This window comes from Chiroxiphia lanceolata, chromosome 8, assembly GCF_009829145.1.
Source record: "Chiroxiphia lanceolata isolate bChiLan1 chromosome 8, bChiLan1.pri, whole genome shotgun sequence".
Classification (NCBI taxonomy): Eukaryota; Metazoa; Chordata; class Aves; order Passeriformes; family Pipridae; genus Chiroxiphia; species Chiroxiphia lanceolata.
Window position 1 is genome coordinate 13,739,122 of NC_045644.1, and position 16,716 is coordinate 13,755,837.

The 16,716-nt window shown below is 56.6% G+C and overlaps 1 protein-coding gene across 2 annotated transcripts; it reads left to right on the top strand.

Moving 5' to 3' along the window:
* The first annotated feature begins 4,377 nt into the window (after window positions 1–4,377).
* On the top strand, window positions 4,378–10,565 carry KAZALD1 (Kazal type serine peptidase inhibitor domain 1). Of its 2 annotated transcripts, XM_032694933.1 has the most exons (5): window positions 4,378–4,482; window positions 6,003–6,603; window positions 7,684–7,844; window positions 8,863–9,010; window positions 9,225–10,565. In XM_032694933.1, exons 2-5 carry the CDS (start codon window positions 6,096–6,098, stop codon window positions 9,308–9,310), a joined length of 903 nt encoding a protein of 300 aa, XP_032550824.1. In that variant the 5' UTR covers window positions 4,378–4,482; window positions 6,003–6,095; the 3' UTR covers window positions 9,311–10,565. The 2 variants fall into 2 exon arrangements, with proteins under 2 accessions (XP_032550824.1, XP_032550825.1); XM_032694934.1 differs by lacking the exon at window positions 4,378–4,482 and having other exon boundaries at window positions 5,987–6,603.
* Window positions 10,566–16,716: the final 6,151 nt, after the last annotated feature.

Genomic DNA, 16,716 nt, shown 5'->3' on the forward strand with positions numbered 1-16,716 from the left:
CTGTGCCAGGAGGGACCTGTTTCCGTGGGTGTCCTGGCTGGGGGCAGAGAAAACTCACTTGGCCAGTGAGTTCTGGGGGGCTGACAAGCCCAAAGGTGACAGCACTGCCTCTGCAGGGGAGCCCAGGATGCAGCAGTGGATGCAGGGGAGCAAGGATGCTCAGTCCTTTCCCAAGATGGCTTATCACAGAGGTCAAGGGCCAGTCCCAGAAAGGCAGCAGCTGGATGTCACCAGGGGTGCTGGGGGTGTTGGGTGGCGCTGGGCTAGGGACATCGATTGGTCCCTGGCATCTTTAATGAGCTGCCCGACCACAAGCTTTAACCTTGCCCATAATGAGGGCGAGCAGCAGCAATTCCTACCGCCTCAGCCGGCTCCCCCAGCCTTAATGAGCTAATCAATACTTGTTCTCAGCTTAATTTCCAGCTAATTGCTCTTTAATGACGCCTGGAAATGGGCAGCCTCTTGTAGGGGGGGAGCGGGCAGGCTCCCCCTCCCCGGTGCCCATCCCCAGTGGCAGGGAGTGCTGGGGCACTGGTGGTGGGTCACCTTCCCTGGCTGCATCCCAGCCCTGCTGGCACTGCTGGAGGCTGGGGAAAGGGAAGGTGGCAAAGGGAACAGTGGGCACGGTGCCACTGAGCTGGCAGCACCCTGTGAAGCACCCTGTCTGGGGAGTCCATGGAGCCCTGAGCACACAGGGCAGCCTGAACAGAGGATCCCCACATCCCAGGAGGGTACCCAAACCCCTCAGGACACTACATTGCGGTGGGGGCTTCCAGGCTCTGCTCCTGGCGGGGCTTTTAGCGTTCAGGGGGATGGGGTGGTGGAGCTGAGGTGTCCATGCATTGCCCCAGGATCTGCAGCCTCCAGCTACAGGGTCAGTGTCACCGCAAGGGGACGAGGCCGAGGCCGGCAGTGCCCTGGAGGTGGCAGCAGAGACCCCTCAGCCTCTTGCCCGCACCGCCTGCCCGCACCCCTGTGCGGGGTGGCCCCGCGGGCAGGACCGGGGGGAGGCAGGGACTGCGGGGAGTGCTGCGGGGTCGGAGTGCGGGGAGAGCCAGATAGGTCACGGGGCGGTGAGACCCGCTCTTACGTGGCACCGTGCCAGCACGGAGATATCCCCCGGGAATGCAGCCCCCGCCGCCTCTTCGGTTCCAGGCCCCGAGTTATATGACCTGCGCTTGGATGGGGCTTATGGGAAAGCCCCACGAAAGCGGCGGGATTCCTCCGGGGATAGAGCTGATAGAGCTGGCCGGGGACGCTGGGCAGACTGGGGACCGGAGTGTCCCTTACCACTTCGCCATCGCGCCTCGGGGCCGCCTGAGAGCCCCCGGCCCCTGCACACAGCTGCAACTGCTTCCCCAAGAATTTGCTGACGGATTAGTTCTTCAGAGGAATTCGCTCTGGAAAAGCCTAGAGAAACCTGAGCCTGGCTGCTTCCCAGCGTGGGTTTGGCCTGGCGTGCAGATGGGGGGGGGACCTGCCTGCTGCCCATCCCTTGTCCCTGCCGTGGAGCCCCAGAATGTGACTTGGGACCCCTCAAGAGCTGCGCAGCCTTGGTGTGGGCTGGCCAGAACCCGGCTGTGTCAGGCTGCTCCAGATGGCAGGAAACAGAGAGGAGCCGCAGCGTTTGACGCAAAATGAGAGAGATTTGGTGTCTTATCAGAAGGAGACCCCCTTGGCCCCAGGCAGTGTGCTGGCAGCATTCTGTCCCAGTATCCCTGGTGACATTTGCTTCTGGCATGACACAGGCCACATTCTCATCCCCACCAGCCCAGCTCTGATGCTGCTCACCAGCCCTGCCTGACATGACGTGCATTGAGTCACTTGGCCCAGAGCTTTTTTTCCACAGTGGATTTTTTTTCCTTGCCTTCATCTGCCGTAAGCCCCAGATCCCTGTGGGGTGGTCTGGGAGATCAGCCCAAAGCTGGGGGAGAGCCATGAGCAGTGTGGTACCCCTGATTGGCCGTGATGGCTCTGTCATCAGTGTTTCAATCTGATGACAGAGGTCTGAAAGGATGCCATGGATGTGGGTCTGCCAGGAGCATCCACAGACTCCTGGCTTCAATGGAACCATCACAAGATGGGAAAACAGTGGTATGGAGTAACCCAACAGGGAGAAGGAGGAGGCTTTGGTGCTTGAGGCTTAATCTTCAAAGCCCAGTTTCAGGAGCTTCACTGGGCTCAGGAAAAGAGAGGAGAAAGGAGAAATAGGTAGCTAGCACATGTAGGGAGCCAGGAATGCAATTTATCCTGGTGCCTGGCCGTACAGGGCTGTGACCACACTTTTCCCCAGAAAGCTGTGCCAAGCAACACAAGCCCCAAACCCCATTTGCAGCCAGGGGTCGCGTTGATTGACTCAAGGTGTGATTGAGAAGAAGTACAGGTTTAGATCTTCCACCCCTCATTCATACCTGCTACTGTTCATTAGCACATTCAATAGTCTCATCAAGCAGCAGGTTTAATTACCTGCCAGGTTTGAGCTCCATCTTGTTGAGTTGAGGTGAGCTGAGCTGCCCATGGCTTTCAGGCAGTGCGTTGTGTTGCTCCATGGCTGGAGATGTTCCTGCTCAGATCTGTGTTTGGATTTCACCTCTGGCCAGGGAATCTACATCTGGAGACTTGGCCTCTCCCCACCTTGTGAGCAGCTGATGCTGCAGTGATGCTCAGATAAATCCAGCCACCCAGAGGTCTTCATGGTGACCCCATGAAGACAGGGACATACCAGGTGCTCGAGCCACGGCACATGGCAGAAGGTCCTTCCCCACATGTGTGGAGAAGGACAGCAACATCAGGGCCTGCTCCCCTTGCCCTCCTGCCAAGGGCAAGAGACACAAATAACCAGGGACCATTGATGGCCTTCTTTTCAATGGTGCCTGGGATTTAAGCACTGGCTCTATTTCTGTGCCAACCACGAGCTTTGTGGGCAGAAGGTGGCATCTGGGGCCAGGCTTGCCCCACTGCTTTGCCCCCTGGATGGAGCAGGGACAGGTGAGTATGTGTTTGGTGCAGGGATGCCTGAATGTGCAGGCAGTGCTTCACCCCAAGGTGGGAAAGGTGGCATGGTAGGGATAGCCCTGGAGGCTCAGCACCCCTGTCTGGGTCACCTCCAGTCTGTCTCCTCTCTGCTCAGGCTCTGACCCAGCTCTGGGGGTGCATGTAGGAAAACCTCAGCTCTTTCTGACTTCTTTCCTGCTCCCAAAATAGCTGCAGCCCCAGCTGCTCAGCAACTCATGGATGCCGGACCTGAAAACCTGTGGCATGTGGAGACCGAACTCCATAGGCTGGGCAAGGGGAGCCAGACAGAGAGGCAGCCCTGAGCCAAGGGGCTGGGGGCCACAGAGGGGGAGTGGGATGTGAGACTGAAGGCAGAGCTGCCAGGAAACCCCCCTCTGCAGTAGGGGCCTGGAGGGGGGGGTTTGGCTGGCAAAGGCAGATTTAGGGGGGCTGAAGCCTGGTGCATTTTCCATCGTTAGACACGGCTGGATTCACAACATGACTGAGCGAAAGCCCTGGAACTTGGAATGAATTTGCAGGAGGGTGTTGGAAAGCAAAAGCAGATTTTTGCAGCATGGTGAAGGAAACCAGATCCTTAGAGGGGTCCTTCTTTGCTTGAGCTTCACTGGGGAAGTAAATCCTACAAATTCCTTGCCTGGAGAAGAGCTGGCTATGTGATATCCTCCCCCCCCCGGCATGGCATGCGGGGCAATATGCAAATGTACAGCTTGTTTGAGCTGTAAAGTCACACACTGGCTCCCCCATTCCTCAGAGCCAGGGAAACTGAGGCAGGGAGCAGCAAAGCAGCTTGCCAGGGAGGTCTGGAGCCCCAGCCCTGTGCATGAGGGTTTTGCACTGCTGTGGTGTGCAACATCCCCACCGTTGCTTCCAATAGCTCTGCTCCAGCCAAGGTAATGCCATTGTTTGCTCCCCTATAGCCCCTTCATACTTGGTTCCTGAAAGGGGGCAAGCGCAGATACCCCCAGGAATTATCCCCCCATTTACTTACAGCAGCTGCTCAGCCTGTCTTTCCCAACCAAATTACAGGTTGAGAGATACTTTTGACCACTTCCTTAGCCATGCTCACCCCTCCAATTCACTTGTCCTCAAGGACCCCTGCAAAGTTGGTTTCTGCCCCACATCCCAGTCCCCTACTGCCCCTTGGATGGAGCTGAGCATTAGCCCAGCTCCCGCACACGGCCAGGGGTGATTCCAGCGTGGGGGTCCGCGGGGAGGTGCCGGGGGGGCTGAAGCAGCAGAGCCCCGGGGTCAGGGTGCGGTGCGTGTCGGGACCCCGGCAGGGAAGGGGTGCCGGCCAGCCCGTGTCCCGGTCCAGGGACGGGCTGCGGGCCCGGAGAGGGGCGGGGGGATTCACGTTTCGCTGACATCACGGCGGTGCTGGAGCGGCCGGGGGCCAGCAGCCCCGGGGGCCAGCAGCCCCGCCGCCACGGCCACTGCGCACCCGCGGCACAGGCACCGGCGCCTCCGGTAAGTGGCGGCTGATGGCGGGGTGGCTCCCGGGGGACCCCAGGGGACGCCGTGCCCCTTCCCAGTACTTATCCAGGACCGCCAGTGTCTGCACTCCCAACGTGGGGATCCAGAGACCAACTCTGCAGCTACTCACCACCCTTTCTCTGGCCCCCCACATCCGTCGGGGGATGCAGCCTTGCTTCGTACAGGCTGGGGTAGAGTGGGACGGGGGGGCCTCCAGCATAGGGACTCCCTGCCCCTTTCCACCCCTGGGGGGCTCGGTGGTCTCAGGTAAACGGGTCAGATCTTCACGGTTTGTTATCCAGGGGGTGCATGTATGTAAGCCACTGTCCGGGCCATCCTCCCCACCCCACCCCTGCTCTGGGCTGCGTTAGTGGGGGGTGGTGCAGCTGGGAGGGCTGCAGCCTGCTCCTCGGTGCTGTTCCTAGCAGGAGGGGAGGGGCTAGCCCGTCCTCCTGGGTCCCCTCCCCAGCCCCGCTCGCTTATGGTGGGTCACCCTGGGGCAGGGGAACTATAATTTCACCTCGTCTCAGGGAAGGCAGCCAGGGTGTAACTGAGAGCAGGGGAAGGATGTTCACAAAGGGGTTTGGTTCATTGTCACCCTCTCTGGGGACGGGCTCTGAGACTCCACATGTCCCCCCCAGCAGACATGAGAAGCCTGGGGTAGATCAGCCCCTGCTTACCCTGGTTGGGTAATGCAGGCTTGGGGTTTGGGGACAGGGACCCCGCTGTGCTAGTTCAGGCTGACCACACTGGGCACTGGGTCTGCTGTCAGTCCACTGGCTGCCTATCTGTGCACTGAGCTCCTCCATGCTCAGCCTCAGTTGCCTGTGTGATGACTGACAGGGTCACAAAGCCTTCCTCGGGGGATGTTTTTTCCCCTGCTCAAGTGGGTGATGCCTATAAAGAGGGGTTACAGTGCAGGGAGGGAAGGAGAACAAAAACCAGGCATGACTGGGAGGATACTCCTGGCTTGGCTGCCTCCAGCACAGAAAGACCACCTTGTCTGCAGGATCACCCACTCCGTTGTGCTTGTATGGATGGCAAGGGACAGAAAAAGGGCTCGTGACTCTTGAAAACTGATGGGTAAAGAAAAGGGGTGTGAGAGCAGCTTCCTGAGAGCAGTGAGCAGGTGAGGAGAAGGATACAAACCAGCTGAGCCATAATGACGTAGAACAGCCTGTTCAGTGCCCTGCCAGCCCTGTGGCTCCTCAGGCCATGCTGGGGTCAGAGCAGGCTGGACTTTGCATGCTGGTCTGCCAGGGAAGAAGAATGAAACCTGGTGGGGCTGGGGTCAGCAACCTCATCTGATCAGAAGTTGTACAGCATCTCAGGGCAGGAGCTGGTTGGGGAGCTCCAGGGTGTGAAGGATGTGGCTGCGGTGCTGGGGGTGAGAGAGGTGGGACCAACCCTCCCCTGCACATCAAGCATCACTGCCACTCAGGGCAAGACAGCCAGGAGCCAAAGGGGTGGGAGACTCTTCCTGCACCAGTAACACACCTCCTCCCTCCTCACAGGCCAGAATGGCTCCTCAGATCTAGACAGGGAGGCCAGAAAAGTGCCAGAGATACCCATCCAAGTGACAGTGGGACTGGGATAGCGGAGCTATCATGAGGATGTCTGAAGCCAAGCCCCTCAGCTCCTCTTGCCTCGTGCTTTCCTTGCTCTCCTTGCACTGGGCTTTGCTCCAGCTGGGCCAGGCTTTTCCCAGCACCTCTGACTACCTCCAGCGGGGCTGGCAGCGGCTGCTGGAGGAAGGGGAGGGCTGCGCCGAGTGCCGGCCGGAGGAGTGCCCGACACCGCGCGGGTGCCTGGCTGGCACGGTGCGGGATGCCTGTGACTGCTGCTGGGAATGTGCCAACCTGGAGGGACAGATCTGCGACCTGGACAACACCAACCACTTCTACGGCAAGTGTGGGGAGCACATGGAGTGCCAGCTGGATGCTGGGGACTTGCATCATGGAGAGGTGCCTGAGCCCCAATGTGCCTGCCTCTCCCACCTGGCCCTCTGCGGCTCCGACGGAAAAACCTATGCCCAGATCTGCAGGTTCCTGGAGGTTGCCCATGCCCACCCTGATGCCAACCTCACCGTGGCCCACGAGGGTCCCTGCGAGTCAGGTAGTGCCCCTGGAGCTGCAGGATGGATGGAGGCTTGTACCTCTAGGGAATAGACGAGCAGGGGGTCTGGCTTAACTGTTTCTCCTGACAGCAAACCCACAGTGTCCACAGGCATATGGCAGCACTGGAGGCTGCTCCATACAGTGTCAGGGCTCCCCTAGTCCTCCCATCCTGCTGCTCCAGGGCAGCCCATGTGGATCAAGCTCTTGGAGAGGTCTGGGAGCAGCTTTGCCAGGAGGGAGTGGGGTTTATGGGAAGCAATGAATCCTGCTGGAGCAGATGGGGAAGTTCCAGGGAATTGTTAGCGAATTCTTGGCGGCAGTGCTGGGTTCACACTGGCCCGTTGCTCCCGAGAAATGTTCCTGTCTCCTGCAAATGGAAACCTGGGTCTGTTTGACTTGGCTGTGTGATTTCCATCTCCCATTTAAGACTTAGCTGGGGGCTGAGAGGGGACAGATTGGTAGGGAGGCTGTGTCCCAGCCTGCCCAGTCTGGCACAAGTCACCCAGTGCTGTCACCACAGCCTGAGGGGTGTTAAGGTTGACTTTATTTTCTGTAGATCATCATATTCTTGAGTTTTTTCCCAGGTGTATTTGGAGGGGAAGACTTCCCTTGACCTTTAGTTCATGCTATGGGCCAGACTGTGGAACAGATGTGGGTTGGAAGGGTAGTCCTCACTCTTCCTCTCCAGGGAAGGGATGTGGAACCTGGAGATGTTGGCTTTGTCCAGCAGCTGGGGACCTGCTGACTCCCTTCATTGCTGGCATTAGCCCTGTGTCAGAGCAGAGGCCTTATTTGGCTGGAAGCTCATCTACCTCATCCATCCCCAGCAGCCTTGGGCTGGATGAGCACCCCAATGGGCTGGGAAGGGAGTCCCCAGTTCCAGCTGTGAGGAGCGACCATGTTCTGGGGAAAGGTGAGAGTCTGCCATGGGTGGGAGAGGAGGGGCATGGGAAGGGTCCCAGCATCTCTATGTGAACCAAATGCTGCTGCTCGAGAGCAGCCCAGGAGAGCCCATGCAACCTGCCAAGGGTGGAACCTCTTCTGAGCCCACCCTGCTCTCCTGTACCCCCCTCCCCAGAGCCCCAGATCACCTCTCCTCCCTATGACACGTGGAACATCACCGGGCAGGATGTCATCTTTGGCTGTGAGGTCTTCGCCTACCCCATGGCATCCATTGAGTGGAGGAAGGATGGCACAGACATGCTGCTGCCTGGAGATGACCCCCACATCTCTGTCCAGGTGAGTGGTGTGCCTAGGGCATTGAACACGGGCCAGGGGTGACCCAGTGCTTCTCAGAGCTCATGGACAACCAGACCTGACAGTGGTTGGTCATACTCAGGGGATGGCCAAGCCTGGCTGCCTGGGAATGGGAAGGGGTGACTGGAGGCTGCATACAATGAGGACTGGCTAAGCCAGGGCTGCTGTCTTGGTGATAAGAGCCATCAGCATAACTCTCTTCTGCAATTTCCTCTAATAGTTTTTGAACTTGTTCATATTTTTTAGGACCTGCAGAGTCCTGCAGCAGGGAGTTTCCCACCTCCCTGCCTTTAGTTTGCTCTGCTTGCTGGCTGCATTTGCAACCCTACTGGAAGGGCTAGAGGAGAGGCCCTCCTGAGTGCCTTCCAGCCTGGGTTATCCTCTAGTCCTACAAGCACATCCAGGCAGTCCCTGCCCTTTTTTCCCACATCAGCAGTACTCCCCTCCCAGAGCTGACAGGCCAGGGGTCAGCATCCTGCCTGTGGCCAGTCCCAAATATAGTGCCCAGCTGGGCACACCTAGCTATTAGAGGGTGTGGGCAGAGACATAGGGGCTGTCCACCTCAGCCAGGCACCAATGGGGAGGAAACTATGGTGGGATGGATGCGGGAAGCCAGGAGAGCTGGTGGAAGCTGGCACCATTGTGGTGTGACGTGCTGGTCCCCTTCCATCTTTCTGCCCTTCAAGCCTCCCCACAGCCTGTTATAGGGTCTGACCAAGGATCTCCACCCCAAGCAGGGCTACCCTGTCTGGTTGGAGGAGACTCTACTATCCTCCACTCCTGGCCACTGCACCATAATAGCAGCCTGCAAACACAGCTGCAGCCCAGCTGGGTCAGGAAAAGCCTATTTATTCCTGTGGATAAACAGAAAATAGCATGGTTGCTGCCAGAGCAATCCTGGGACCTCACTGCCTGCCGAAACAGGGGACTCGGGACTCTGTGGCACAGATGCCCCCTTGTTTCTGCCACAAGAGCTCACCGAAATCCCTCCTTCTTGCAGTTCAGAGGTGGCCCTCAGAAGTATGAAGTGACAGGCTGGCTCCAGATTCAGGGTGTGCGGGTGACGGACGAGGGCACATACCGCTGCTTCGCCAGGAACAGCGTCGGGGAGGTGGTGGCAGTTGCCAGCCTGACTGTCTTCACGCCGGGTGAGCACCGTGTCCTTGTCCCCATGCTCTTATGGGGACGAGGGAAGGGATGTCTGGGCCAAGTGCAGCAGTACAGCGGGAGCTGTTGGAGCACAGGGCTGTGCTGGGGCTGCCCCAGCAAGCTGCTATGCATGGTTTGGCTCTGGTCCTTGTCGGGAAGGGGACAGGTACTGTAGGGCAGCAATGTCACATTGTCCCCATGCTGCTGTTTCAGACCAGCTCAACCTGACAAGCTTTTCCCTGCCGAAGGCCCATGTGACACCCGAGGACTACGGGGACAGTGAGGAGGACTACTACTAACCCAGAGACAGGATGTCTGGCTGCAGGGATCACCTTGCCCACAATCACGGTTCCTGTGTATTGGGGACATCTCTGGAGCAAGCACCCTCTAGCCCAAAACTTCTTCTCAAACAATCCTGGCACACCAGCCTGTTTTTTAGGGTGGGGGATAGGGTGACACATCGTTTCAGGGTGCTTGGGGAGGGGATACTGGCTGGTTGGTAGCACAGGGCTGGGACCAGGGGCAGCTCTGCCTGGAGCAGGGTGGGTCTGACCTTTGGCACTGAGTGGAGACACGGTGGCAGTTGGGACACTGTGGGGACAGCTGTGCCGTGTGTGATGAGGACTTGGTGCCGGGGGTGGAGACAGCTCCCTTTGGGAGAGTGAGGACAAGGCAGGGGCATCACTGCCCTGTAAAAAGCATTTTTGGGGAAGCTGGAGCAGAGGGTTAGGACCTGGCTGTGGTTTCCAGTGTGTCACCCCCACGTCTGTTCTGTATTCCTTGAGCACAGAGACAGCCCAGCTTCTCCCCAGGATTTAAGGAACCTGCTGCCAAAACATCCTTCTCTTCTGTTTTGTTTTTAACCAGAAAAGTAGTGATTTGAGGAAACCAGACACTTGTGGATTTCAGTGCTGTCTTTTCTCCAGCCCAACTAGCCTTGTGGTCAGAAACACTTTGGCCTTTTTTGACTGACTTCATGCTTTCCCTTCCATGAAGCTCTTTTCTTTGCTGTTTCAGTTAATGTTATTTAAAATATACATGTAGGTCAAAGCCAAGAGGCCAGTTGGCTGTCCTACATCCACAGGGATGATTATGGGGGTGAGGGAAGGTGCAAACACTGTGGATGCTACTTTGTCCATTGCGGGGGTGCTCGAGGCAAGGAGCCCTCCTGCCCATTCTGGTGCTCACAGCTGGTCCTGGTGTGGGTCCTGCCCTTCTCACCCCACATGGGGATGGGGGTGCCATCTCCTGTGCAGTGGGGATGCATCAAGCCATGTAATTGTACCCCCATCAGTTTGGATCCTATTCCACTGCTTTCATCTTGGGGTCCTAGGCTCTGTGACACTGGGGCCTCCATCAAGGTGACCACAGCCCTGTCAGTATGGAGCAGCTCTGTGCCTAGGTGGGGAAGGACAGGGAGGCACCAGTTTCTACTGGAAATGCTATCTTTAAAAAAAAAATATCCCACCTACCTCCCAGAGCTGGTGATTTAGAGCAAACTTTCATTTGTGGGAAGCATGGGAAGGAAGCTCAGAGCTGCACTGTGCTGCTCTGTGCCCAGAAAGGGCTGTCAGGACCCCTTCCATGGGCATTCTGGGGCTGAGCTCACACTCAAGGGATGCTTTTCCCCCCAAACCAGCAGCATATACAGGACTTCTGGGGCTCAAAACCTCCATATGGACCAAACCACTCCCAGTTACTCAGTCCCCACTCCAGGGAGGTCCAGAGCTGTGGGCTGAGGCAGGAAGCCAGATCCCATGAGGAAGGAGTTGGCCAGTCCCCAGGCAGGAGCAGGCAGGATGCAATGAGGCTGGTGGCTAGGGCACTGCACTACTCTCCTTCACTTGTTTTTTCTTTTCTTTTCTTCCTCTTTCTCTTGAGAGCTGGCTCAGACGACTCAATTACAGCACTGAAACCTGAACAAGCAAATAAAAGGGATTTGTCTGGAGTTGGCAGCAGAGCAAAAATTCCTGCAGATAGTGAGGCTGGGCCAGCCCTGGCCCCTGCACCACAGCTTGACAGGGCACAGCCGTCAGCATTGCTGCCCTGCCTGCTGGAGTGCCTGCCCTCTCTGGTAGCAAATCCTTTTTCAGCTGGGGAAATGCAAAAGCCGCCCATGTCCGAGTTTCACCTTCCCTCTAACAGTGTAACAGCATCCTCCTGGGGCTGCTATGTCAGAGCTGGAGGGTGTTTAGGAAGGACCAGGGACACTAATGTGCCATTTATTTTTATTTTGCTTTTTTTGGGTGTAAAATCTGCTTTTGGAGAAGCTGGGCCAGTTTTACCTATCCTGATCTCCTCCCTGTTTCGCACACAAATCAGCTGGTAGAAGTGGGCCATGCTCAGGCTGAGGCTGCCATGGGGAAATCTGAGAGTGTCCCAGAGCTTCAGCAGGCAGGAGCTGCTCACTGGGCTCCCCGCTGGTGCCTGGGGCTGGCCCCTGGCCAAGGCTGCCATGCCAACCCTCCTCAGGGCCAGGCTCACCCTGTCCGTGTCGGCACAAATCCAGGTCGAGCAGGGTGTGGATGCAGCAGTGGGCTGGCTGGGGAGTGTCATATGGGCCGTGCCTCCATCCCGGCTCTCCATATGCTCTGCATGATGATTCCATGCATGGGCATCTGCATTTTGTTCTCAGTCCTTGCCATTCTCAGCTTCACACCTTGTCCCTGTGGTACCCTGGCAGGGAATGCTGTTGGCTCCTGCAGGAAGGGCAAGAGGGATGTGGTGACTGAGAGAGGGGGAAACTTGAGCAAGAGCCCTTGGCCAAAATTGACCAAAACAGGGGCTGTGTCTCCCTGTTTCCTCAGATCCCAGTCTGGGAAAGGGCTGTCTGACTGGCAGGCTGGAGCTCAGCCAGTATCTGGGCTCTGCTCCCCCCAGGATGAGGGGCAGCAAAGTGGCTCCAGGGGCAGAGAGGGGGCTGGTGTCCCCTCATCCCAGCTCCCAGTCTTGCCATTTCCAGCCACTTAAAAATTAAAGGAGCCAATATTGCTGCATGGCTGGAATCGGTCACTGCCACAGAGCTTAATTGAGGTTATTTGTTGGCTCTAGAATGTTTGGTCACCTCTGCTGCTGTCTGCTTGAATGTTTCCTGCAGCCCCTGCCCCAGCAAGGGTGTCTGCCCTGGCTCTGCAGATGCTGTCCTCCGCTCCAGGAATGTGGAAGGTCCTGTGGACCTGACCAAACCTAGTGTCCATGTGGGGACAGAGTGTGCCCCAACAGGATGCAGCACCAAATTCCTTTGCAGGCCAATTTTTGGGGTGGTTGCTTTCTGGGGACAGAGGGGGCTGAGTGGCTCCTGCCAGCCCAGTGCCTGCACTCAGCCCAGGGACAAGGTCAGGTGGACTGGGAAGTGCTACCATGGCCACAGGATCAGAGTACACACCTGCACAGGCACCTCCTGGGATAAGCAGGTTGTGGGTACCTCCCAGGGCACCACAGGTCACTGTGAGCCTGTGTACAAAGAAAGAGGGTCTTATCCTGCCAGCACCTGAAAGACCCTGAAGACACACATTAATGGAGCCAAATCCGTGTGGTTAAAAACTGCCCTGCCACCATCAAGCATTTTGGCCACCCCCATTGTGGATTCACAGCTCTGGGTGCTTGCGGGAAATTCAGGTAAAACAGCCCCCCCAGCCTCCAAAACAGCTGCTTTCTGCCCCAAAGCTGCAGTTGGGTTGCACCCAGCCCCTGCTCCAGGCTGGTGGAGCTTCAGCACTTCCCACCACTCCAGCCTTCAGTGCAGGGGTGCCATCCAGGACCCCAGATCACTCCAGAAACCACCATGGGCCAGAAGATGGTTGGTGGCTGACCCAGAGATGGATGACCTGACACACCTGGTGCCTTCCTCATCTTTACACCCCCTCAGTGCTGCCCAGCACTCACCTGGAAGAAGGAACTGAGCAGTCACAGGGTTTTGTGGTCTGCAGGGAAACTCCACCAAGTTTGGCAGGTAAATATACTCCAGTAGCAAACACAGGCTGTCTTGTCCTTCCCTTTCCTTGGGGGTGCTAAGACCTGCCCCTGTCTGGGCCTGGCAGGAGGCACACAGAATAATAGAATGGTTTGGGTTGTAAGGGACCTTATCATCTAGTTCCAACCCCCCTGCCATGGGCAGGGACACCTTCCACTAGACCAGGTTGCTCAGGGCCCCATCCAGATTGGTCTTGAACACTTCCAGGAATGGGGAGTCCACAGATTCTCCAGGCAACCTGTTGCTAGTGCCTCACAACCCTCACAGGAAAGAATTTCCAGGCACATGGTGTGATTTTTGGGCATGTGCTGTGCAGGGCCAAACTTGGACCTGATGTTCCTCATGGGTACCTTACAACTCAGAATATTGTGTGATTCTGTGATTCTTCTCAATACCTAATCTAAACCTACTCTCTTTCAGCTTAAAACCATTCCCCCTTGTCCTGTCACTACATGCCTGTGTCAAAAAGTCCCTCTCCAGATTTCTTGTAGCCCCTTTAGGTACTGGAAAGTGCTCCAAGGTCTTCCTGGAGACTTCTCCAGGCTGGGCAGGCCCAACTCTCTCAGCATGTTTCCAGTCCTCTGAGCATCTTCATGGCCCTCCTCTGGACTCACTCCAAAAGGTCCACGTCCTTCTTGTGTTGAGAGCTGCAGAGCTGGACGCAGCACTCCAGCTGGGATCTCGTAAGAGCAGAGTAGAGGGGTAGAATCAACTCCCTCGACCTGCTGGTCACACTTCCTGTGGTGCATCCAAGCCTCCATCCCGGAGTCCAGATTTGGGCCACGACTGTGATTAGCCGTTAAACAGTGCCATCTCCTGGCAAAGCCACCGGCCACACCGAGCCCTGTCACCGTGCTGGGCAGCCAGCAAAGGTATGTGGGGCCTTGGGCATCCCTGGAGCACCCCAACCACCCAAATCCAGCCCTGCCTGATCCATGCCCTGCCCTGCCCCAGCAGCATCTCTGCATTGCTGGGAGGGGTGATGCCACTGCAGTATGAAACTCTCTCTTGGGATGATCACCAGAGCCAGAGCATCCTCTTGACACTGGCTTTGGGTAACTTCAGCAGGCACAGCTGGGATGGGGCAGAGCCTGGAGAAGTTCAGCTGCAGTCCTTGGGTGTCTGCTTTGAACTAGGCTTGCAGAAGGGTCAACACCCCTTGTGGCCACCCTGACAGTCCCTCTGTGCCATGGGCATCTCTCATGGGAGATCAGTGGCTTCTGGTAGAGGCTTGTCCAGCCTGAGCTGATCACTGGTCGTGCCTGGATGGAAACTGGCAGCACTGCAATCTTGCTCTGCAAAGGAGCAACCAAGTGTGAGGAGCTCAACCAGAGCCAGAGACCTTCAGGGCAGAGCGGCAGCTACCCACAGGACTTCTGTCCCCAACCTGTCCCCAGCCTGTCCCCATCCCTGTGGGAGGGTGGTATTTTCCTTTGTGCTCTCTGCACAGCACCTCTTCACCCTGCTGTAGTGGCTCAGGGAGAAAATAAAAACAGCAAGACAGCTTCCCTGCCTCCACCCAGCACTTATGCCACCTGATAAACAAAATGGAAATAAATCCTCCTGCATTTGCAGCAAATAGGTCTCCATGGGGGGTTGCTTTCAATAATTCAAATGCTGTTGCAGAGCAGAGCAGAGCCCACGCCAATGGGTTTTAATAAACACAGCCATAATGTGACATGCAATTTATTATTAAGCTTAAAACAGGAAGGAAAGAGTTTAATAAAAGCACCAGGTTCCCTGTATCAGTCACAGTAAGTGGCGGGGTGCTAGCTGTGGGGGGAGGTTGGCCAAGCTTGCTGCAGGGGCATGCAGAGCTGTGTTTGCTTTTCCACACGCCCCTCAAGCTGGGACTGCAGGAACCCCAGGCAGCGCATGGAGATGTGAGCCACACTGGGGGGAAATGAGGATCATTACATGGACAAGGGTAAGGTGTGAAATGCTGCATCCCATACAGTTTCCCAGCCATCCAGGGAAGAGCTCTGCCCTGGCATCGCAGCGTGTTTGCAATGGCAGATTAAAGCCTCAGGTTTAGTCCCTCTCCTCAAAACTTTCGCACCCACAACCCTTCCTATCTCAGCTCCACCTGGGTAGCCCCATCCTGCTCTGCCCTTACCACCCCTGGGCTGCCTTTAAAGGCAGGCAGAGGGGACAGCTGACCCTCCTGGGGATAGTGAGGCTGTGTAATGTGAGGTGCTGCAAGGCATGGGGAGCAGCTGGTAGCTGGCCCTGCAGTGTGTGTGCTGCCTGCTGGGCTGCATGGCTGGCCTTTCAAGACATGGATTTGCTCAAGGGCTGGTGGAAAGTGGGAACTCAAGAGGGAGGTGGCTTTGCTGAGGGATGAAAGTGGTCCAGCTACGTCTGGAGGCACCTCTGTGTATGGGTGAGGGGTGAAGGAGGTTGCAGCATTCCATATTCATCACCTAGCAGGAGCAGAATGCTGCTTTCTCACTGAGCCTGCTGTAGGCTTCCCTGGACACTTGAATGTTGACACTTCCCCTAGGGATGTGGCTTTTTTTACCTCCTCTCCTTGATCTTGCAACCTGGCAGTGCCCTGTCTGTTTGGGAAGGATCCTGGCAAACTCCAGTACCCATTCCTGCAGAGATCAACACAGCAGCTGGAAGAGATGTGAGAAGTGGTGCAGGGACTGCCCGTACTGTTTCTGCATGAAAATGGGGTTTGTATGATTGCCCCATGCTCTGTTTTGGGGGAATGACCTCAAGGAGGAGCAGTTTCCTGGATGAAAGCTCTGCTTGTGTTATATTAGACAACAGATAGTCCCTTCTCTGCCAAGGCTGTGGGAGATGGGGACCTTTATCCCATTCCAGTTAAATGACAGCCAGGGGCTCCAGGGCACCTGCAGCTCCTTGCAGCAGAGCAAGCAGTCTCCTATCTTAAGGAGGGCTTTCCAGCCAGATAAGGCCATGCAGGCAGCCTGTGTCCTCCAGTTTGGCTGAAGTGCTGGCAGGGCTATGCGTGGGGCAGCTTTTGTGGGCTCTTTAGCTGGTGTTGACAGCAGAGAGTTTACGGTGGGATTGATGCAGGGTAACACCCTCCAGTTCTGCCAGCCCTGGTGCCTGCTGGAGCCTGTAAAAGACTTTAATTTGAGACTGTTTTGTTTTTCTCAGCTATGTTTGCTGAAAGCTCCATTGCTTCTGGCTTTAAAAGCCCAAGACTTGCTGACATGACTCTATCCATGACCACTGCTATCAGTGTGAACAGTATCAGTCTTGCATAACTTTGTTTCCATTAAAAGCATCAGAAATTATGATTTTTTTTTTTTTGTTGTCCCTTGTAAGAGATGAAGGTCTGAGACTGTGAGTGGGAACCTGGATCCAGTGGAAGGACACGGTGTCTTGCCTGTCCCCTTGAGGTGATGATCCCTGTGCAGATCCACCAGGAGCGGCACCAGCTCAAGGAGGGCTGGAGGGCCCTCACAATGGAATCTCCTTGTGTTGCAGGTTACTTTTTGACCTTCACCTATGGTCAGCTGGGGGAAAGACCCACCCTTGGTGGTCTGTGGGGATGGTGTGGAGATGATCCTGGTTATCTGTCTGGTTATCTGGTTATCTGTCTGCTCATCTGAGCCTGCTCCCCTTGGGCTGGGCTTTCCCCTCTGCATGAGGCTGGAGTTCCCCAGTGCTCCCCACTGGAGGGGCAGTGGGATGAGCTGGAACAGGCAATAGACTGTGTGAGGGCACAACCTGCAGAGAGCACAGGTATCCATCAGA

What these genes read in the sequence shown, in the direction of transcription:
- KAZALD1 (XM_032694933.1), top strand. Translation starts at nt 6,096, where the DNA reads ATGAGGATGTCTGAAGCCAAGCCCCTCAGCTCCTCTTGCCTCGTGCTT. An exon ending in CGAGGGTCCCTGCGAGTCAG is followed by an intron (nt 6,604 to 7,683) that starts GTAGTGCCCCTG and finishes CCCCCTCCCCAG; the next exon opens with AGCCCCAGATCACCTCTCCT. An exon ending in CCTGACTGTCTTCACGCCGG is followed by an intron (nt 9,011 to 9,224) that starts GTGAGCACCGTG and finishes CTGCTGTTTCAG; the next exon opens with ACCAGCTCAACCTGACAAGC.